This window comes from Populus alba, chromosome 4, assembly GCF_005239225.2.
Source record: "Populus alba chromosome 4, ASM523922v2, whole genome shotgun sequence".
Lineage (NCBI taxonomy): Eukaryota > Viridiplantae > Streptophyta > Magnoliopsida > Malpighiales > Salicaceae > Populus > Populus alba.
In genome coordinates this window covers 10,486,443-10,510,577 of record NC_133287.1, presented here as the reverse complement: position 1 = coordinate 10,510,577, position 24,135 = coordinate 10,486,443, and the positions used below count along the sequence as shown (strand labels likewise).

At 30.8% G+C, this 24,135-nt stretch overlaps 2 protein-coding genes across 2 annotated transcripts; one reads left to right on the top strand and one right to left on the bottom strand.

Moving 5' to 3' along the window:
• Positions 1–3,620: 3,620 nt before the first annotated feature.
• Positions 3,621–5,364, bottom strand: LOC118055131 (eukaryotic translation initiation factor 5). The gene has a single exon (XM_035066947.2). It carries the CDS (start codon positions 5,214–5,216, stop codon positions 3,882–3,884), a length of 1,335 nt encoding a protein of 444 aa, XP_034922838.1. The 5' UTR covers positions 5,217–5,364; the 3' UTR covers positions 3,621–3,881.
• Positions 5,365–15,746: 10,382 nt separating this feature from the next.
• On the top strand, positions 15,747–19,840 carry LOC118055130 (uncharacterized). The gene is made up of 7 exons (XM_035066946.2): positions 15,747–15,896; positions 16,626–16,705; positions 16,815–16,877; positions 16,963–17,010; positions 17,106–17,159; positions 19,352–19,409; positions 19,518–19,840. The coding sequence occupies exons 2-7, from the start codon at positions 16,628–16,630 to the stop codon at positions 19,559–19,561; spliced, it is 345 nt and encodes a 114-aa protein (XP_034922837.1). The 5' UTR covers positions 15,747–15,896; positions 16,626–16,627; the 3' UTR covers positions 19,562–19,840.
• The last annotated feature ends 4,295 nt before the right edge of the window (positions 19,841–24,135 follow it).

Below are 24,135 nucleotides of genomic sequence, written 5' to 3'. Positions count from 1 at the left end.
AAAAAAAAAAATAGAAATAAGACAAAAAAAAAAAAACCCAAGCAAACTCAGGCGAACCTCCTACACCTGATCTAATCTCTAAAACCTATAACTTATGAAATGTTGGACTTACGTTCAATCAAGAAACTTAACTCTAAACAAATTTGATTTTGAAGAATGAAATTTTAGAAAAAATATTAATAAAAAAACTTGCTAAAGAAAAAAAATAGCTATAAAAAGAATGAGGATAAGATTTGATAGAAAAAAACTCGAGGAGGATAAAATCTGAAAAAGAAATGATCCCAAATAAAATAAATTGTAATTAAAAGAATGAGAATCAAATTTAAAAAAATAAAAAATTATAGGGAGTGAAATTGAAAAATATTTGTAATTTGATAGATTATGTAAATATAAAAAAAATAGTAGTTGGTGAAATATAAAGAAATTTCAAACTAAATGATAAAAAAGAGAGGAAGAAAACATTAGTTTTTTTAAAAAAAAACAAAAATCAAGCAAACCCAACGAATCTCTTAAATTTAGTCTAATCTCTAAAAAATCACAACCCGTGAAATCTTTGATCTAGATTCAATAAATAAATAAATAAAAACCTAATTTTCAACCAATTTAATTTTAAAGGATAAAATTTTGATGGAAAAAACCTGAGGATGCAATTTTTAAAAAAAATGATGACAAATAAAATAAACAATAATTAAAAGAATAAAGATCAAATTTTAAAGATAAAAAAAATTCATAAGAGCTGAAATTGAAAAACATTTGTAAAAATCAAGCAAACCCAGGAAAATATCTTAAACCCGTTTAAATTTTAAAAACTTGTAACCCGTGAAATCCTATATTCAGGTTCAATCAAAAAGTTTATTTTGAGCAAATTTGAAAATATCAATTTTAAAAACTTGTTATAGCAAAAAAATTGACAATCAAAAGAACAAGAATTAAATTTGATAGGAAAAATAAATAAAGGAGAGTGAAATCGTAAAATAAAATTATTTTTGATTTAAAATAAAAACTTGTGAAGGCTAAAATGTAGCAATCAAAAGAACAAATATTAAATTTAATAGGAAAAAAAGAGAGAGAGCAAATGAGGGTGAAATCATAAAACAAAATTAATTGAAAAATGATTACAAACTAAAAAATAGCAATTGAAAGAATGAAAACAAAATTCAATAAATTATTCAAGATAAAAAAAATCATAACAAAAAGAAAAGAGACTAAATCTGAAGTACTTTTAGGGGTTAACGTGAAAATCTAGGTGGAGGAAGAAAGAAGAAACGGGGCAAAAAAAATGGCCGCCAAGGCCAAACCACCGTGAAACTTGGAGCACATTCTGCTTCATTTGGTTGGAAGTGCTAAGACCTTTCAAATGTCGCCCTAAAAGATGGCTTTTGGTGGCTTGCGGCCCTCAGCACATATCAACAAGTTTTTTTTTTTTTTTTATATAATTATATTTAATAAATATAATTTACAATAATACTCCTTGCACCCTTGAAAATTATAATAAAAACAATGTGAAATCACAAAAGAAAATCCCTAGATGAGAGTTCAATTGATTGTCTTTAAGAGCTATTCTAAAAACTTTTAAATACAAAAATATTACTCAGGTATTAGATGATTTTATTTCAGGGTTAAATGGATAATTTTACTGTATATTAAAAAATAAAATTACCAAACTAACCCCGTATAATTCACAAAAAAATAATTTTGTCATGGTGAAAAAATTATATTGTCTCCAATTCTTAGTTCAAAGTGTTAATGGCCAAGGAGAAATATAGTAATTATATTATTATAATTAATAATGTTATGTGGCTTGGGGCACAATAGCTTCTCCTCTGGATTTAGTTTTTTTCTAATGCATCATCACAATTGATACAATGAATTGACTTTGCCTTTTAATCTAGAAAAAAAAAAAAAAAAAAAAGCTAAAGAGGGTGCCTTTAAAAGATGGGCATCTACTTTTTTGTTTTTCATCGTAAAATTACTCCAATGCCTTAAAAAAAAATACATTATTGGGATGTTATGGACGGTTTTTTTATTTTTTTATTTTTTATGTATTTTCATTTGGTTTTGTACAACAATGTAACTTAATTATCCTTAGAATTAGAAAAGAATTGCACTCATGATTGTTTTTATTTTTATTTTTATTTTTATTTTTATAAGCATTGTAAAAAGACTTAATTGCCATTGGAGTTTATATTTTTAAACTTGGGGTTAGAGGGTAGTTAGGTCATTACACTGTTTTTTTTTTTTTTTGTGTGTTATTATGTTGGGCTATTGTTTTTTTCTTTATAAATGAAAAGAAAAAAAAACTTATTGACGCGTGTTGAGCATGCATTAGCCGCTCCACTAACTCTAGACAACACATGCGATTGATTCTAGTGATTGAAAAGGTCATTCTGAGATGGCTTCTGCTTCGTCTTGGCATCTCTTACATGAAAATATGGCATGTGTAACGAGAAGTTTCTATTTTTTTGGTTATTTTTTATTTGAAATAATTTATGAAATATAATTTTTTGTTTTGATTTTAATTTTTTATTTTGTCAAATTTGGTCCCTATTTTTTATTTTGTCAAATTTGGTCCCCATTTTTTTTATTTTCTATTTTTATAATATGAGATAGTTCTTAAAGTTGCATTTTTTATTACATCCTTTGTCAATTTTTGTCCTATTAGATTTATCCTCATTTTTTTATGTTGTTTTCTCTTTTCTTTTTTTTTTTTTTTTGCTTTGAAAAATTTTCTAAATTGATATTTCTTTTACCCAATTTCATTTTCTAACATTTAATTTGTTTGGATTGAGCTTCTTAGTTAAGACATTGTAAGCTTTGGGAATTAACCCAACTTCAAAAGATTTGCCCAGGAGATTGCTTTAGTTTTTATTTTTTATATTTTTTAGGTTAATTTTTTTTTTTAATTCATACTTCAATATTTATTTAATTAGAGATTAAGCTCTGTTTTTTGTTTTCTTGCTTTTAATAACCTTTTTTTTTTTATTTATTTAACTAATTATGAGTCTTTTTATTTATTTATTTTTAAATTAATTTTTTAAAATTTAATTTTATTCTTGAATTAAATAGAATTAATTGATTAAATAAAGACAAATACTTCATTTTGTTTTGTTCAGCTTGCTTTTCTAGAAACTTGCTCTTTTATAATAGGATTTGAATCATCTCAACAATTTTTATTTTTAATGAATTTTTTTTTATGATGAGTAATGTCCGAGTGGGATCTCCAATTATTTATTTATTTTTTCAGGTAAATGATTGCTCATTTATTTTAATTAATTGTTGACGAATATTTTCTCTTTTCGCTGCTTGTTAACCATGACTGACTGTAGCTAAAATCTGAATATTAAACTTCACGATATTGTATCAAGTATTGGTTTGTTTCTCGATTCCTTAAAAATACTGTCGTCATGTTTCCCAAAATCAATTGATTATATGAATGGAATGTTTATCATTTGACAAAAACATAAACATATCACAGTTAGAGGAACGTTTATTGATCTGAAATTCCTTTTGCTCTGAATTTCTAGCAGATAGGTGGTAACAGTGTTATCCACCCAAGATGCCTAAAATGACCAAGCTCAATAACAGCAAAGCCAAACAATACAAAAATGAAAGCAAGAAAATAAAAAACAAAAACTCAAACAGGTTCCACTCAACTCCAAAACAAGACAAACAAGTACAGATTTCAAGATAAATAGCAGCAGCACTCTCCATAAACCTAAGAGGTTCCACTCAACTCCAAACCAAGGACCATAAAACCTAAGAGGTTCCACTCAACCCCAAACCAAGGACACTAAAGCAAAGGGCACACTCTTTTATTCATGACACAAATTACCATGAGGGCTTCAGACTCGGGAGTTGAACTCCTAAAAAAAAAAAGCCCATCATTCTTCCTCCGACTCAGACTCAGCATTCTGAAGCCATTCAATGAAGGGCTTAGCATTCTTCCAAATCTGAGAATCCTTGCTCGGTCCCTCTAGCCCTTCCTGATACCACTGCACGATGTGCTCTTCCTCCAGGACATCAGCATCATATAGGTCTTTCATGACAAGAGCCACTTCCTTCAGTGCACTCGAGCTTGACTTCCCACAGAATGCCCCAATTGCTCGGAGCAGGAGCAACTGTGATCCCTCATCCTGAGCAACAGCGGCTGACAGATACTTCTTCTTCTTGCCAACCTCCTTCGCAAATCCTTTCTCAACACCCTCAAACAATGCCTCAAACAGACCATTCATCTTTTCCTGAGCAGACCCATCAAGTGCACTGAGAACAGACTGTATTTTGCTTGCAGATACTCCTTTCTTCAGGTTTACCTTCACCTCCTCCACGAGAGTTTCATAAGCGCTTGAATTCCCGTAACCAGCTTTTGGTTCCTCCTCTCGAGGACTGCTATTTTCTTTGCTGGCTGTCTTTGAATTCTTCTCAGACTCATCTGCGGCGAGCATGACCATATCAGCTGTCACAGCACTCAACTGCTCTTGAATGCGCTGGCGAGCAGCCTCCAGAGATGTATCAGTTTGCCACTGGACATCATCTTCATCATCAGCCTCTTCCTTCTCATCAACCTGGCTATGAGTTGGTGACCCACGTTCCTCATCAGAGCTGTTTGCTTTCTTCTTAATAGAGCTAGCTTTTGCATGGCCATCCTTTGTAGAAGATCCCTTCTTCTTACCATTCTTCAGTTTCTTCTGCTCCTCATCGGCAGCTTCACCTTCCTTCAGTCGCTCCTTCTCAGCCCTCCTCATTGCCTTCTTGTCCTTTGATCCCTTCTTTGATTCTGGTGGATTCTTCACAATGAAAGTGGTGAGCTTGTCCCTCATATCAACATCCGACACAAAACCACAAGCAGCACATTTCAGCTGGATCATCTGGCTTTTGGTGATGATTACCTCAGTCTCAGGGTTTCCACAACCATAACACTGGACATATTTCTTGATAAAGTTCTCAAGCAGGCCTGCAAGTTTGGCAGTGTCATGAGAGCCATTCACATGGGAAGTCCCTGTTTTCTCATCAAATTTGGATTGTGCACCAAGCTCACAACCAAAGTACTTCGTAGTGTAAGAAGCTGGCCTTGCCAAAGCCTTTGCAATATCAACCATGTTGACAATGTTTGTCTTGATGCCATTTCCTCGGCCCTCAATTTTGGTAATCATCTTGGGCATCTTGTACCTGTAGAAGGCATCATCACTGTTTGCAGCACCAATATTCTGCAACGCCATCTTGATCACAGTAAATCAATCACACTACAAATTCAGTAATGTCACTGAACGCAAATGCTGGAATTCAAAAATTGGGCAGCAGCTATGTTGTCTTCTAGAGATTCTTTAGCAAGAAAAGACCGTTCTTGTTTAGTCAGAAAAGGTTGAATCCAGCTACAACCTTGAAACTCTGGGTATTCGTCAAATAGTCCGAAATGCATATAGCTTATTGTGTCAAACAAGGGTCCACCCTTTTTCCGTGACGAAGGACTATACTCTCCAAGTAATCCAATGGCTCCCAAAAACGAAATAGCCTGCACGGACATAAAAAAACCTCAACTTTGACAGACTTCACTCTGAAAATCTGCAGACAGCAGCAACAACACCTGCTAGTCTCCTGAAAAGACAGGACAAGAATTTTAGCAACAAAGAAATTTTAAAAGCACAAGGAACCACAAGCTAGACAGTAAAATACCACAACAGAAAAAACAATAATCAAACATGCAACCAAAAAGCACATTAAGTATAAAAAACTCGCACCAAGCTTTGCCACACTAATAAAGTAGCATCAATCAAAGCAAGGAGAGATAGAATTAGTAAACATCAAAGATCCAAAGTCATGATCCTCACAACACTATAAAGACATTGAGGAAACCTTGATCCTGGTTCAATCAAATAGACCTAGCTGCTCCATTAAGCAGGATATTAAAGCAAAAAAACACAACAAATAAAAAATCATGAACTTCAATTGCCCAAAACAATACATGCTATAATCAAAAGCATATACAAATAGGTAAAACTTGAAGAACCTTTAAGTAGAAGCAATAGAATAAAGTTCAGGGTTTGCAGAAAAACCTCAAATTAATTGATAAAAAACAAAACATGTTTTGCTAATAGCCCCCACGTCCTATTTACACTAATCCTACTCCTTGTAGGAAAAAGACTTACTATATCCTACTCCTAATAGGAAAAGTACTCATTAAATCAGATTCCTTATAGGAAAAGGAGTTATTAATAACACAAGTAACCCTAATTAAAACCCGAAAACACAGTTAAGAAACATCTAACTAAAAAAAAAATCGGCGAACAAAAACTCAAGAAAACCATCGTTGGAAATCATCAAAAAATAACAGCGAGCAATCAAGTCAATCGTAAGCTACGGTGGCATCGAATCGCAATCAACATTGAACAATGACGAATCCCGGTGAACAAATTACTATATCAAATTATAATCATTTTTTTTATTGATTAATCTGCATAATAATCTAAAATAACAGAAAAGGTAGGTTACGATTCATTACACTAGATCTAAAGCCAGAAAGATAAATATCTTATATGAAGAAACAAATTCAAATTCAGAAAATAAATAGATCGATCGATTGATCCAAGAAGCCGCAGCAGCAGCAGCATACCTTTAAGCGGCGGAGCTAATGAAATCCAAGTTTGTTTCTAGAGAGATAAAACCGTGCTAGCTTGTAGAGAGAGAAAAGGGGAGGCGCGTCTCTGTTTTCTCGTGTTGTGGAGGACGAGAGGCGGACTTGTTTGCTTGTGTGAGCGTGTGTTTGTGTGTGTATATATATATAGGGTTGGAGTTGAGAGGGACGTCTTGGGTGTTTTATGATGTATGTTATACACGTTTGTTTGATCATCACGGTTTTGACTTCTCATCTAGACCCTTTGATTTTTGACGGAATGAGCCGTGAGTTGTTTTTTTTTTCTTTTCCTGATTTTACACCCCGTTTTCCCCCCTCTTTTTTTTTTTTTTAAAAAAAAAAAAAACATTAACAATGATATGTATAGAACCAGTCAGGTTCTGATTTTTTATCATCCTAAAATAAATATATTGACACAGTAAACTTACTATTTGATTTCTATCAAGGTTTAAATTCAGCCAAAAACACATATTAAAACTTGTTTGAGAGTATAGTTGTAATGGTGTTGTTACTTTTTCAAATATTTTTTGTATCAAAATATATTAAAATGATATTTTTTTATTTAAAAAATTATTTTTGAGATCAGTCCTTTTAAAATGATTCAAAATATATAAAAAAATTTTAATTTTTAGCTAAAAAAAATAATTTTTTTGTGGAATTCTTTAACTAAGTAAAATTCTAGTTACTTAATAGGTTGATTCATGATTAGTTAAATTACTAAATCAAATTTATTTAAATTTATCCAAGGCAATTTTAAAAAATTAAAAACAAATATCATCTTTTAATAAAAATAATTTAATTGGTGATTTAACAATTTAAGCTATTAATGTAGTTCAGGTCTATTATATAATTTAATAATAAGTTAGGTTTGATTTTGTAGATTTAAAGAAAATTTACTAGTGATTTAAGAATTTATTTTCTTGTTCATGGATCAATTTTTTCAATGCTATTTTAATTATTATAGCCAAAAAAAATATTTCACAGTACAATTTTTTTTTTAAATCTTATCAAATTAATTTCAGAGAATAAAAAATGTAAGAAAGAAAAAAATTATCTTTCAAAGTAAAAAAAAAAAAAACTTCTTTTTAATGTGAATTATGTCCTCTCTTCTCTATATATATATAGAGAGAGAATATTTATTTTTTTTTAATAACTTCTCTAAATATTTGAATCAGACATAATTTTTTATTGATAAATCAGGTCTAATTTAATAACTAATAAATTATTTTTTTTCATTCTTAAAAGGTTATAATTTTTCATTTTGAGCGGGGTGAAGTTTTAAGATATTTATTTTTGAGATTTGATAATAATTATAAATTTGCAATTTTTCTCATAATTGTGATATGGATTTTTTCTTGTGGAATTGTCGGGCCTATAAATCATGTGTAGGTCGGTCATCGTGGAGGATAGAATATCCTATAGCACAATATGGGATCTACCCTCTGCTTCTTCTTTTTTTTTTTTTTTTAATATACTGTGGTGTTTGAAAATATAAGAAATATTTTTGTCTTTTTATTTATTCATCTTCCTTTCATTTTTATTTTTTTTTATTTTTTTGCAGTACAAGTATTTAATTGAAAATAAATTTTATGAGGATGGTAAAATGGTGTCCATCATCAACTGTATCAAAATTGTCGGCCACCAATTTTATTCCTTCTTCCCGTTTTATTTATTTATTTATTTATTGCACATAATGGAAAATCGATGGTTTTGAATCATGATCCGAGTTTTGTGGCTAAGTAAGACTAGTTTTCAGATCACTCTCCGCTACAAATTGAATAAAAAAAATTTTAAATCTTAAAACAAAATGTTTAGGTTATAAAAGTTATTATGTATTGTTATAAAACTCTGTTTATTAACTTAATTTTAAAGTTTTTAATTTTAATTTTATTTGTTCAAGATTTAAAATTAAATAATATAAAAATTGTTTTGATATATCTTCACTGATTTGATAGATCCAAAGCTAATAAAAAAAATTGGATTTGTCATAACAAAAAATTTCTAAGAGAAAAAAAAAAAAATAATAAAAATAAAAATCCCCTAAAATTTTTTTTCTTCAATTCTAGTTATTATTCATCAAGAAATACACCGTAAATTAAAAACAAATGATAACAATTAAAATAATAATAATAATAATAATAAAGGAGAAGGTTAAAAGATACAGTGGAGAGGCAAAACTGGACAAATAATTGAATTTAATAGGCCAAGGATTAAATTAAAAAATTCAGAAATAATTTGGGTTACAATTAGGGACAATTGAAAAGAAAAATTAAGAAAATGTATGAAATTGGCCCAAATTAGAGGAATTTGGAAGCTAAGGACTGAAATATAAAAGGGGATGAAATTAAGAGACGCATTTCAATTTGATCAAAGGCAAAATTGAAGGACATTGAGGAAAGAAAATCACAATTGGCCTAAAATTGAGAAAAAGGAAGAACAATGGCTAAAATAGAAAAGGTGAGAGAATCAAAGGACTATTTTGAACTTGACCAATCTAAGAATAACATTGTTTAGGTTTAAATTAGAAAACCTTGTCCCAAATTGAGCTTAAAAAAACGACGTTGTTTCACATCAGTTAAGGGAGTGGAAAAGTGTGTTTTATAAGACAAAGAACAAGAAAGCGACGGGGTTTTGTTCTTATTCCAATGGCTAGTTTCTAGGCTTCAAACATGTTCGGAATAGCTGACCTTCATGCGATCCTTTGCTATAATTTATGGCCATGAACGACACTTCCTGTGGGACTAAAACACATGTTTTTGAATCTTAAAATATATAGTTTAATTGGTTGGGTCTTGATTTGCTTTCTAGAGATCACAGTTCGAGTGCCACAAATCTTAAAATCACTAGAATAATGCAAAGTAGTAACAATCTCTAGCTTGGAAAAATCCAGTATCCAACCTAGTTTCAATACCATGCGCATGGAATCCTCTAAGCTAAATTTTTGCATGATTCTTAAAAGATTTTGAAGAACAGTCCCACCTACAAATAGATGAATAAATCATGTTGTAAGGAGGGGACACAGTTTTGACAAAAAAAAAAAAAATAGAGGAGAAAGAATATTGTGTTAAAGAAGAAGAAGAAAATCAAAGGGTAAAAAAAAACTTTAGAAGATCGCTGTGAGAAAAACTTGTTGGAAAACTTGTTGGAACATAGGTAGTGAGCACATTTAAGATCAAATTACAAGCGAGGTTTATTTATTTTTTAAGTTAAACTTTGTTGTAATTTAATTTTTAATATAAGCTCTATAACCTAGAATATTAATAGGTTGTTAGAAACTCTTGGAATTGAGTTTAATTTCAATAGTTAAATAAATTCTTGTGTTTGTAATTCTTTTAAGGGTATTGATTTGAATCCTAAAAGAAATTCAAATCATAATAAATAAATAAAAGTAAATCGACCCTATTTACATTATTGAAATCAATTTCAAATAGATAAAAGTAATTTTTTGGCCCTATGATTTGCAATATTGAAAATATTATTTCAAAAATATCCTATTTCTTTTCTGCAACAAAAACTTCTCTTTACTTTAAACTGTGCATCTATGCTACCTTCTCCTATTTACATTGTATTTAATAGGTAAGTACTTTTATATTTTTTGAAATCAATTTTTCTCTGTGGGTAAATGGAGAATGGTGGATGGCTTCTTGTTTTCTGAGCATGAGGGAGCTCAATGTAATATTTTATTTATAAACAAATTATTAACTGAGAAGATGTACCATGCAATTTTGCATTAAGGGTAGAGTAGTCAATATAATTAATTATGAAACTATTCCAAATAATATAATTGAATTCAATTATGTGATTTAGTATTTTATTCTACACATAAAAATTATAATAAGTTATCAATTGATAAATCAAATATGAAATTGAATTCAATTTCACATGTGATTTGATTCCAAACAAACTATAACATAATTTAAATAAATTGTGGATGAATGAAAAATTGATTTAAAAAAACCCTTGGTTGACATGTTTTGATGAAACCCATAAACTCGTTAAAATAACCATACCCCGCATAGAAAAAAAATACAAAACTTTCTTGGTGTCTTTGAAAATTTAGAGGTGGATCATGATGAAGCCCTTAACTAACTAGAAAAATGAGATATTGATTTGGCACCGCACCAAAAAAAGCAACCAAATTTACTTGCAGAGACAACTATCAAGCTTAACAGATAAGGCCATAAGGGAGAATTAGAGGGGAGAGGTTGGGGGGGGGGGGGAGAGCGTGGGGCTACAATGCTTAGTAGTGATTTAAGGTTAGGTGAAAACTTTATTTTTTTACAAACGATTCAGTTTGATTTGAATCGATTCAGTTTGATCCAGCTTAATTAGTTTTATCTTTTTTAAATCAAAACCAAACCAGATCAAATCAATTTTTTAAAAAAAAAATTTGGTTTTTTTTTTTTTGTCTCGGTTTGGTATTTTCAATTATTTTTTTGTTTTTTTGGTTGGTAGATTTTTTTCAACACCTTTAATGAAAACTAAGCCCAACATTAACCGCGACCTCAATGTTGATGTTGAGCACTTGACCTTTGTCATAATCTAAATTTTGATTTTTTAAATAATAAAAATAATAAAAATAAAAAATGAATGAATGAAAAATAATTTAAAAATTGGATCAAGACAACACAAATTGAAAGTTTGAGGACTAATAAGGATTAAATTATAAATTTGGGAGTCAATTTGGTTAAAAAGTAAACGAATTAATAAATTATTCTTCAATAGAAAAGATAATCACCGCTCACATGAGAAATGAGTTTGTTACTCTTTTGCAAGAATATATTTATGTTTTTGTCTGGTCATATGCTGACATGCCTGGTCTAAATATTGATATTGTGGTACATAAGCTACCCTTGATAAAGGGTTGCAAACTAATCAAGCAAAAGTTTAGGAGGACAATGCCTGATATACTGATCAAGGTTAAAGAAGGAATAAAGAAATAGTGGGGTGTTGGATTTCTAGAAGTAGTTGAATATTCTCAATAGGCGTCTAACATTGTAGTGGTACCCAAGAAAGACAATAAAATCATGATAAACTTGGGTTTCCAATAATTGAATACTGCAATCCTGAAGGATAATTTCTCTTTACCCCACATAGATGTACTCGTGGATAATGCTGCTAAGAGTTCTACCTACTAATTTATGGATGGTTTATCTGGGTATAATCAGATTAAAATGATCGAGCAAAATAAGAAGGATAGTTGATAAACTCATCAACCCACTGCATTGAGAATAATTGGCTTAACTTTGATAAAAATATAATCGCAATGGATGAGAAATAATGTGAGGAGGAAGACATCAAACAGTTTACAAAGTTGGTAGAATAGTCAGAGCAACTTCCATCGCTACCTATAATACCTCTCACCAAAATGTACCAAAGATTGCTTAATATTAGTTAGATAGCGCCTGTTCCTTTAGCACATTTACAACCACCATTCCTTTATTGGTATAAATTAGATAAAAAAAATGTGAATACCCTATTGGTATCACTGGTCACAATATTAATGGATGTGTTACATTCAAAAGAAAAATCCTCCAACTCATTAAAGCTTGGTGGATTTCCTTTTATGAATTTCTAAATGTGAGTTTGAATCCTCAACCACACCATGCTTCTAGAAGTGCAGGGGCTAATAGCTTGGAGATAGGAAAATAAGGTAAAGCAATTCTGAGTGTGACAATGGATAGATTGTACGGGATGATGAGACAAGCTGGGTATCTTAAAACACCAGTTAGAACACAAGTTGTAGGAGATGTGAATGAATATTGTAAATATCATCAGCAGTTTGGACATGATATAAACTCTTGTGAAGAGTTTCATTCTGAGGTGGAAGATATGATGATGTTGGAAGTATTAAGATTGGTGATGCCCAAAGAAAATAATCTAGTGGGAACAATGACTCTTGTTATCTCTCTCTTTATAATTTTTTACGTTACTTCTCTGTTTACATTCATCTTCTTTTTTTTCTTCCTCGTCTATTCGTTCCTCCTGTTTTCACCTTCTTTGTTCCCTCTTTGTTCTTGTTCTTCTCTTACGCCCCCCGCCCTCTTGTTCTCTCTGTCTCCCTCTTTTTGTGGCCTTTATAAAGCTAGAGAATGTCATGCATTCTTAGTAATTATAATACTAGGTGACGATTCCTTAAATTATACATATTCCTTGTCTAAGAACAAGATGTCATAAATATATTCTTTCACATTTTAATTTTTAAAAATCACCGCAATATTGAGTGCGACATTCTTGATACGCTGACAATTGTTATAATTGAGAAAATTATCCTTAAGTATTTTATAGTTCACGCTATTTTATATTTTTTCATTGCATAACACTTTATATGATACTACACTAAACATAAATATCAATAAAAAATATTGCATTATTAAAGGTTTACCATTATATACAATCTAATTACTAAAAACTTATATTTCCTTGAAATAACAAAATTGCCTTTCAAAAAATTTCTCCCTTTCTTTGGAAAACATGGGCAAACATGAAACCCTGGCCAAGCCACCAGCTTGAATTTAGTCATATCATAGAAACAGAGGCAATCAAATAATCTCACCAAGCTCAACAATCTTGAATACCTAAACTCGATCTTGCCATGCATCAACTTCAAAATCAGATCTACAATATATTTTGTAACCAAATTTGAATCCCTGGCCTCTAGAATTTCATCTCTAGGCTATCGTGTAAACACCCAATCAAACAAGATTAAATCCTTAGTTGGCTGCATTGGCCTTCTACCAGAAGCAACCTCAAGCAAGAAAGCCCCAAGAGCAAACACATCAGTACTTGTCGTCGCCTTTCCAGTTCGTGCATGCTCAAGTGCAAGATACCCAAGAGTTTCTGATAATATGGGTCGTTTGAGGATCCATTCTCGTACAGTCTTGCAAGGCCAAAATCGCCCAATCTTCCATTCAATTCACCATCTAGCAAGACATTACTAGCCTTGACATCTCTATGAATCACAACTTGCTCCCATTCTTTATGCAGATAAAACAGCCCTCAAGCTACGCCTTTGATGACTCTAAATCTTTGGCTCTGATTGAGGGCGACTGTTGGTTGGTCAAAGAGGTATTTGCCCTTGCTCTGTTGGTCAAAGCAATTTTCTGGCTGGAATTCGTGGATTTTTTTGGTGTGATGTTTACTGGGGAGAGAAGGAGGACGTGGAGTGAGGGAGAAATGGGGCTGGTCTTCCATCGAAGTTTTTTTTTTTTTTTAAATAGAAAATCATGGTTGTTTAGGTTATATTATATATGGGAGTTTATTTAAATTTAAAAATTAAGTTGATTTAGAATGTAAATTTTAATTTTGAAAATAATAGAGATGAAGTGTAGAATATATTAAATTATAGGAAATCCAGGGTTATTTTTCCATTATGATTTTATCCAATCTTTTAGCAGTTTTTACTTGTGATAATTTATGAAAATTTCGTTACAAAATATTTGTTTCATGCATTACATTGCAATAAAAGCTAAAATACTATTACATCACATCATTTTATTATACTGATTCATAATATTTTATTATTTGCTTCTGTGTGTTTTGACTTTTTTTTCTTGTTAGATTTTTTTATTTTTAATTCAGTCCTTATATTATATATTTATTGGGATCTAGAATTGATAATTTATTTTTATTTATCTTTGATATGGTTATAGCGATATTAAAAAAGTATTTTCAACATCAAGTTGATATAAAAAAAATATCTTAACAATACAATATGATCTATTTAAAAAAACAAATTAGTTAAAGCAAATATTTTAAAAAATAGAAGAGTTTGACAAGGTAACCTGATTCATGGTTTAACATGGTACTTTTTTTTCTTTTTTATTATTGAAATTAATTTTATGATCTTTTATTTTTTTTATAAAATAGTTAAAAAATTAGTTTTGGGAAAAAACTATGTTATTAAATTTTAAAAAGTTCATGAACTTTTTTATAGGTTTGACATGTTTAACTTTTCTTTTTTCCTCTTTATAAATTTATTAATTTTTAATTTCATCCTTCGATTTGAGTTGATCGGAAATTAAATTTTATATATATTTTTTTTCTATAAAATTATCATAGTTTTTTAAAAAATATATTGGTATTAGATTGATGCTCAATTTTATAATTATCTATTTTTATTATTATATAGTTAAATAAATAATATTTTTTTTAAAAAAACAAACAAGTTACTAATCCTAGTGTAATCCATGATTTGATTCATAAGTTTGACGTATTAACCCGAGTTACTTGATTCACGAGTTTGACGTGTTTACTCATCGAACTTAATATGTTTTGTTTTTAGTTATTGGTTCTATAATTTTTTTAATTGATTTTTTTTATTTCATCCTTTTTTAATATTGGATTAATTGAAAAATGGACTTCATGATTTTTTTTTGTTTGCTTTATACATGGTTATCATAGTCTCAAATAAAATATCTATTTTAGGATTAATGCTTTATTTTTAAAGCATCTATTTTTTCATATAATTAAAAAAAATAGATTTAAAAATAACAAGATTATTACATTCAGTGGAGTCTATAACTGGTCGCGTTGTGACTAGGATCGATTCAATATGGTGTAATCTTCAATTTTTTTTAATTATTGTTTTGATTTTTTTTATAAAATTAAGCTATATTTTTACCAATTATCCAAATTATCTTTAAATTAATCGACTTATTCATGTTGGGTTAACTTCTACACGATTTAACTAAAAACTCGAGCTAAGATAAGATGCTAGGACAAGAAGTTTCAAGATTTATCCTCTAGGTCTTGTTTGTTTTTTGTATTTCAAAAGTGTTTTTGGAAAAAATGATTTTTTTTTTTATTTTTTTCTTTGATTTAAATTAATATTTTTTAGTGTTTTCAAATTATTTTAATGTATTAATACTAAAAATAATTTTTTTTTTAAATTTTTTTTTTTTTTAATATATTTTCAAATAAAAAATACTTTAAATAATAATTATAATTACAATTATATTTCCAAACATGTCTGTAGTCGGTTTAAAACACGGCTGAAGAATTGCTCTCTCTTGACCTTCTTTATGAAGGGTTTTTTTTTTTTAAATTGAACTATCTAATAAACAGGGAATAGAATTGAAAACTTAGAGACAAGTAGGACCATAACGAAATATGAAGAAATCTATCAGGTGTAAAATATAGCTTACCTTATCAAGATCGTGTTCTAGATCTCAACATCACAATATTATCCTTGTGTGAACAATCCTCTCTTTCTCTTTGTCTTCCTTCTCTCTCTACATTTGAAACCGGCGCAGGAAGCTCGTAATTGGTAATAAGAATTTTGAATTCTCATTTCGCTTCTTTTTTGTGTCTAAAGTCTTTTACTTTTATTTTTATTTAGCTGCATACAATTTTTGTTTGTTATTTGATAAAATAGATCTCTCTTCTGTTGGTCTTTTTATCAATTTCGTGCTAAATAGATCTTAATTAGGCAGATTTGATGTTTAATAGAGAGAGATATTTTTTCTCATTATTTTTTTCTTTATTCAATTATTTTACTCAGGCTGTTTAAATTATTATGCGTTTTAGGTCTTGATTGTGTTTATTATTGTGGTTAATTTGCTTTGGATTTTTTGAAAGGTTCCTGGATCAAATAATTCATTAAGTGCTGTGCTTATTTTATGATTCGTCTCTCTTTGTTCATGAGAGAAGAATAAAAAAAGTAAATAAAATTTGATAATTATAATGTAATTTAGCACTGATTTAATAGAATCATTTATAAATGTTGCACATGTGCGTATAATAGTTCGGAATGACTTGGATACTTTGATGGTATGATGAAGGAATGTTTGGAATTCATAACAATAGGTTAGATTTGGAGTTGCCGTATTTGGTTAGTATTGTAGTAGCAAGCATCTTGTTAAGTAGTTTTCAAGTTTGCTAAAATTTGCTCTCTCCGGATTTGGTTAAAAGTTTGTATGCGTGGAAGGAGCATCTATTGATGTGAGTAAGATGTTTATTCATGATGACAACTGTTATGCCATTACGGTTGGTTCAGGTATGGAGGATAACAAGCAAGATCAGGTTGACGGAAATCTTTCCGAGGATAAAAGCTCCATGCCTTCATCTAAACAAGAGGTGTTTTGTTTTCCTGCATATGCATGATTTATTGAAGACATGATTAAAAAACTTTATTTTGGAAGATTTTTTCACTCATTCATCTATTTCTTTATATACTTATATGTAGGAGGAAGTTGTAAAGAAGAAATATGGAGGAATTTTGCCTAAGAAACCACCTCTCATTTCTAAGGTGACTCCTTATTACCAAGTCTTGACTCTTGATACATATTGTGCTCTGTGCTGGTTTGTGTCTAAAGTTATGATTTGGATGTTAGGACCATGAACGTGCCTACTTTGACTCTGCTGATTGGGCACTTGGAAAGGTACTGGTTTCACGGATTCTTTCTGTTATTTTACTTAAAACTGACTGCATTAAGATGGTTACCTGATATCATTTGATGATATTGAACTATAACAGCAAGGTGCTGATAAGCCTAAAGGACCACTCGAAGCTCTTCGGCCTAAATTACAGGTATATATGTGAATGATATTCGTCGATCCATTCTTATCTCCTTTTTGTCTTCTTTCTCCTAAGAAGAAATCATGTGAATGCTTGTTGTTCTTTAGCTGTGCTTATGTTCAACTGTCAGTGGGTGATATAAGATAAACTAGACTGAATAAGTGGCTGTTGAGTTCTAATGAAGGTAGAGAGCTGGTGGTCTCATTGGAAGTTTTCTCTAAGGGTCTACTAGATAGCTAACCAATAGAGTTAAATGAAGCTGGAAACTATATTACGATGTTGAAGTAAGAGTTGATAAAATGGTAGAGCTAGAAAGGTTGTAGGAGCGGAGAGGATTGCCTGGGCTCTTGAGGTACTGGACCTGTAAGAAAAATCAAGTTTGAGACTCTAAGAAGTTCATTTTCTGTGTATCCCTTATAAAAAGGACTAGTTATTTGTTTTGGTCCTTGTTGAATACATATTTACATGCTCTGGTTCTTTGGAATTGTTTTTTCTCCTATTCAGTCTGTCCTCCTTTTGTGCTCTATTCTGTACCCCCCTTGTGCTAAATTTGCATTGCCCCATTTTGGTTATTTTCAAACAAATTATTGTAAACCTGAAAAATGAGTGATGATAGAAGCCAGACATTTTCCTAGATTATGTTGGCTGAGTTGAGGATCTGCATGCAAAAGTAAACAACTACTTATGTGTTATGAGCTTTTGGTGATAAAAAATATAAGTAATCTAGGTATTCATTTATTTCGAAAGCTGAAGGTGTTAAGTATTCATTTATTTCGAAATCTGGAAGCCTGTTTAAAAGAAGGAAATCATTTGAAGTAAGTCAGTTCTATCAAAAGATGCATTAAATGGAGTATGAGAACGTTAATGTTTCCTTGAGATAATTGGTCTGCTCATGCTCAATTGAAGTTAGTTTTAGGTTTTTCTTGAGCTCGCAATGGGATATAGGTGAACAAATGAAAATTGTCAATGGTCTGTGACTTCTGCCAGTGTTCTTCCACAACTCGTAGGCTCAATAAAAAAAAAAAACGGATGAATGGAAATGAAAATTCTGAGGGAGGGGTTCTGTGCCACCATATATGTATATAAACGTGGAATCAGGTGAAATGGATCAACTATACAAAGGAGAAATTGTGTTATGTTATATTTTCTTGGATGTTCTCCCCCTGATAAGCCAGGAAATAGAAAAAAGGACTTCTTCACCAAGCAGAGATTACCGAGAAAAAGCAAGCATTTATTTTGAGCCAATTCTAGGATGTTTGTTCAAACAAAGTTTTATAGATTGAAAATAGGCGTTTCTTTTAATTTTCTGACTGACAATACTGCATATAAGCTCATACGTTCCTTACAATAATAACTATTGGCATTTGCAACTTGATTTATTACCATTTTAGACATTATTAATGATTGTTCACTCTTTTGGTTTAGGTGCTTCTAGTGTTTTCTAAAGCGATTCCTTTGGTAGTTCCGTGATAAGGTTTTGGATGATAATGCATTTGTTCCTACAGAAGTAAACTGTCTCTCATCACTGAGTTTATCAATCATTAATGTTCCAATAAGATTAGTCCTTTAAGTAGTCATCATGTGGAAAGATTTGGTTGTGCTATTTCCTTTGCAAATCTATAAAGCTTTAGGCATCACCTTCCCAACTCAGTGCTGTCTCATTCATGGTCCCCTGAAAACTATTTCCGGAGATTATGTTCCCACTAACCTTTCTGCTTCGCACTAATGGGTTTCAGAGCACCACTGTATTGCACCCCATAAGATCCCACTCCAAACCTGGTAACTTCTTGGCTGGAAAAAGTGAATTGGAATTGTGCTATTTCCTTATTGCTCGAAGCAAAGTTCCTCAATAACTTTGAATTATGGTTTTGTTGTTTTCTTAAAGGGAAAGGCAACATAACAAGCACATAGATATTTTTCCTTCGAGGCATGATGCAGATATAATGCCAGTGAATTTGAAAGAACCATGAATGAATGACTCCTGTTATGCTTGTGATTTCCTCACTGCCTTTTTTTGCTTAATTTCTTTCAAGAAAAATACAGATCGGCAGACATCCTAAATGGTTTTGGGTTTTCCACGTATTAGTTTATATTTATGAGTGAGAAGTATGTTTTTTTTTCCTGCTGGCCATTGTGTTAGTGCCATATTGCTAGCATATTTCCGTACGGGGTGCTTATTGGTGTATTATCTCTCGGTTTTCCAGCCCACACAACAGCAAACGCGATACCGGAAGTCTCCTTATGCCCCAGCAGATGGCGAAGGTATGCGCAGTCATCATTATGTCACACAAAAGCTATAGATTTCTTTTCTCGGTCTGATTTTCTCTTAAAGGACCAAGGAAACTCAACTATCTTTTTCTTCATATGCAGATGCAGGGAGTGCTTCATCTGAGGATGCAGCTGCCAATGAATGAGAAATCTCCATTGTTATTTATATGGTGAGGATTTCTGAAGGACACAACTGCCAAGGAATGAGAAATTACTATCTGTCTTCTGCTATACTGAGGACTTGATTGTTACTCTTATACCGACATAGGTGGTGGGTGATTTCTGTTATCTGTTAGAATAAAGTTGGTGGAGTTGTTTGGATATTGCCGAAAAGAAACTAAAAGACAAACATTTTATAAGTCGGAGAGGGTCCGTTTTTTGTTAATGTTTACAATGCATAATTCAAACAGCTTTATCCATTGTCATTTTCTGTGTAATCCAGCATGCATCCTCGATGACCATTACTTCTAGTGCAAAACCAAGTACTCCTTCGTTTCTCAGAGTAGAACAGTATGGTAGCTGATAGACACCATTATTTAATATTGCCAGACGTAGACAACATTGCAGTTGTTATCTTTCTGGTACTGATGCCTGTGGCTCTTAGACATCATGACTGATTTTTGGTCTTTACTGGTAATGGCATAGCCATTCCAGCTGAAGATCTACTAACCTAAAGCCTCCAAATTCTTTTTAGATAAAACTCTTTCATTAGTCTTATAATCTGTTTGGAAACGTTGCAAATCATGTTTTTAAAAATTTTTAAAAAATCATGTTTTCAAAAATTTTGAAAATGATTTTTTTTTGTTTAAAATGAATTTTTTTTATATATTTTCAGATTATGTTGATGTGTAAAATAATATTTTAAAAATAAAAAATTTTATTTTAATATATTTTTAAATGAAAAGTATTTTGAAGTGTCACCCCTACTATAATTCTAAACATGCCTTAAGAATAATAAAACCATCAATTTAAGTAGTATATTATGTTCTCTCCATCATTCAGTTAAATTATAGCAATATTGTTTTTTATTATTAAAATTACAGTTCTATCAGGTCTTGTCATGCAATGGATTTAGATTGATTCATATTTACTTGGACATTAGTTTTAGTTTGATGCTGGAGGGTCGAGTTATGATTGTGTATTAAATGATTGTTAATTGTAAGATATATTGCTTTCTGGGGGATTATTAATTCCTCCACCTGATTTAGTCTTAAGCTTCTATCAGAAGGAATCGTGTTGGATCTAGATAGTTTTAATCGGCTAAACTTGGCAAGTTGAGGGTTTTGGAAGGTTAAAATATGTTTCAAAGTGGTGAAATTAGGAAATAAAAAAATATCTAATTATTATTATTATTGATTGGGCTGAGATTTGGGAATCAAAATATTTAATTTTGTTTTGAGGTATTGATTCCTAGCCAGAACGTCATTAAAGATAAATAATGCTAGGATTTTACATTAGCAGTATTTTTCTACCTTCCTTTTTTTCTTCTTTTCCTTTTGAAATCAGGATTTATTTTACTGGGTTTCCTTGTCTGAAAAGGGAAGCCAGAGCCGGAGAACGGTTAAACAGTTGCTCATGCAATAACGGCTATTTTGGACAGCTTGCTCTTGCAATTCCGAATTCAAAACAGACATGGATTGATTCCTTGAACCGTCTGGTAAGAATCCTATTCTATATAAAACCCTACCTTAACCCCGACAGTTTCTCACTATCTACCACATAAATATTTTCCTCAACTCGAGCAATAAGCTCTGGCGAAATCATGAAGCCCTCAAAACATACTCTCAGTTCTTGTGAATTTTCTGCCAAAGAAATCACAGTAGAGTTCATCGTTGTCAAGGAATCATGCGACGGTTCCTCTCCGGTCAAATCTAGACAGTCATTCCCGGTAAAGCGTGGGGAATTGGTGTGGGATCGTTTGAAAGAACGCACATACAGGCGTTTGCTCAGGAGCACCGGCATCAGGTTATCTCCGACGGTAAAAGCTGACCTAATTGAACTCGTATCCCGCGTTGCCTACTCGTTGCCTAGTCACGCTGACCATATATTTGTGTGCATTATTACATCCGAACCAAGCCATTATGCCAAGTTTAATGTCGTGACTGGAATTCATGTCGATGAAGATAAGGAGGTTTCCTGGGATACTGTGGAGAACCCTCTTCTTCATGTGTTACAAGCCTGCAAACCACCTATCCCATGCTTGAAGAAGGTGAAGATCGACGAGGATAATGTGGGCTCTAATGAAGCCTTGTGCTGTGCAATTTGCTTACAAGATTTCTCTGCTGCGTCTGAAGCTGCAACCACCACCTGCTCTCATGTCTACCATCCTCAGTGCATTGTCAAGTGGTTGCTGAAGAGTACTACGTGCCCTATGTGTCGCTCGAAGCTGCCTACGGGCTGATTCTTTCGTTAGGAACCCAGATATCTCTTAGGATTAATTGCTTATTTTCTGTTCAATTTAGGATTAACTGTCCACTGTTACGATCTTGATCGTCTTCACTTGGATGGTCTTGACGCCAGTTTTTTTGCTGTTTTATTAACACTGCAGTGTGGTTCTTAACTTTTGAGCTCAAGGTTGTGCTCATTTTTTCTACTAGAGTTGTCTTGTTCCTCCTTTTCTTCTTGTACATACTACCGAACCTAAGGGCCCACGAGACGAGCTCTATGACAAGGTCTCCTAAGATCAATCTTAGATCATTCTTGCTTTTTTGTTTAATATTAAAATATTATTGTTTTAATTTTATTTTTAACATAAAAAAATTAAGATTTAATAAAACAATAGTTCAACCGCTAAGTTAAACAATTTCTTACAATTCAATTCAATCATATAACACACCGATTTTATATATTTATGCTTGTGCATGATGTTTGTCATAAATTGTTCTTACTTTTATTTTTTTTAAAAATATTTTTCAGAAAAAATATAAAAAATCTAAAGAAATGCATTTTCAGTAAACTTTATCCAAATTTTCAAAACTTAGCTATTTTCTAAAAATATATATTTTTTTGCATGTTTTATTTTAATTTCGAGCAAATAGAAAAGAAGAAGAAGAAGAAGATTTGTGAAAGTATAAAGTGAAAAATAAAAATAAAAATAAAAATGAAGAGTAAAAAGAATATTATAAAATAAAATAAAATTAAGAGCTAAAATATTGTGATCTAATTTATAGATATCATTGCCTCGTTTTTTTCATTATCCCATCTAGCCTAGTAGATTACTAGAAAAAGCCAATTTACGGAATTAGGATTATTTCAAAATTTTAAACCAAATAAAGATTGTTCTAAAATCTTCTTACAAATACTTTTTTTTCTTTACCAAATTAGAGAGACTACCATTTTAGATTTTTTTAAAAAATTAAAAGATTAAAAAAAAAACAATTAGCACAATAAACTTAAAATTTTGGTAGAATAATATTGTTTGAAAAAAATTTTGTGAAATAATACACTTTGACATTATTGCGCTTTCAAAATGTAACATTTCGTAAATGTCGTTATTAAGAAGCTTGATAAGGTAGTTGTCGCACTTCATAAGCACGATAAGGTAGTGTTATGTTTCAGAAGCACGACAACTTATAATGTTGTGCTTCTGAAGCGCAACATTAATTAAAATTTAAACTCAGATCGAAGAATATATAGAACAAACACAGACACAACCTCTCTTGACCAAATAACTGACACCCTCACTATCTCTCTAAAAAACCCACCGAACACCTTCATTTACCTTTAAAATGACCAAAAATCAAACTCATCCTAGTTTATAAGCATCATTGGATGTTTTGTGTGCAAAATCAAACGTTCTTTTTATTGCCACCACCACCCCAACTTTTTTTCTAGTTTTACAAACAAGGTAAATATAATATATTGCTATGAATTTATATTTTGTTTGGTTGAAATCAAATACTTGTTTAGGTTGAATTTATGGTTTATGATGAATTTAAGGTTTCTTGAATTAATATGGAATTAGTTAAGAATATTATCAATTAGGGTTAATTTGATATAGATGAACATAAAAATAAGTTAAATTAAATAAGAAATAATAACTTCAATTAATTATGTGTTGCATTTAATTGATGTTAAGTTGTCGAATTAGAAATTTTATGTGTATTATTGGAATAAGTTAACAATGTAAATTAACTAAGCTTGATGACTTCATGGATGAGAGCATGAATGCGATAGAATTATGATGATTTACATATTTAATTTAATTATTGATAAGTTGATGAATTTAGTATTTTCTTTGAATCATATTAATTTTATATTAATATGGGTTTGATCTAATGAAATTAAGCATGAAAATATCAAATAGATTTCATATCATGAATTATGTTTAATTTATAGTGAATTTGCAACATTAAATTTTGGGAATTTGATTTAATTTGTTATTAATTTTTTAAATTAGCGTTAAGATAATGCAATTTAGTTATAATTATGTCCAACCGACCAAAATCTAATTTATTTGTTTTTTTACATAATATCTTATAACATATTTATGTTATGTCATTCCAATGACACTATTGTTTATGATATGAGCAATAATATCATATACAATGATGGAACAATTTGTTGTTAAATGGTAATTTAGACATGTTATGTGTATAAATAAAAGAAACTATTTGTTATGGACTTGGATAGAATTATAATGATATTGATTTAAAAATAACTTAAAGGTGTTAGATTGATGAATATTAGTATTATTCACGAACCTATAGGAAGATATATG

Bases quoted from the DNA above. Each gene is read 5' to 3' on its own strand.
- LOC118055131 (XM_035066947.2), bottom strand. From the start codon at position 5,216: ATGGCGTTGCAGAATATTGGTGCTGCAAACAGTGATGATGCCTTCTAC.
- LOC118055130 (XM_035066946.2), top strand. From the start codon at position 16,628: ATGGAGGATAACAAGCAAGATCAGGTTGACGGAAATCTTTCCGAGGAT. The intron at 16,878-16,962 runs GTGACTCCTTAT...TTTGGATGTTAG, and splicing joins AACCACCTCTCATTTCTAAG to GACCATGAACGTGCCTACTT. The intron at 17,160-19,351 runs GTATATATGTGA...TCGGTTTTCCAG, and splicing joins CTCTTCGGCCTAAATTACAG to CCCACACAACAGCAAACGCG.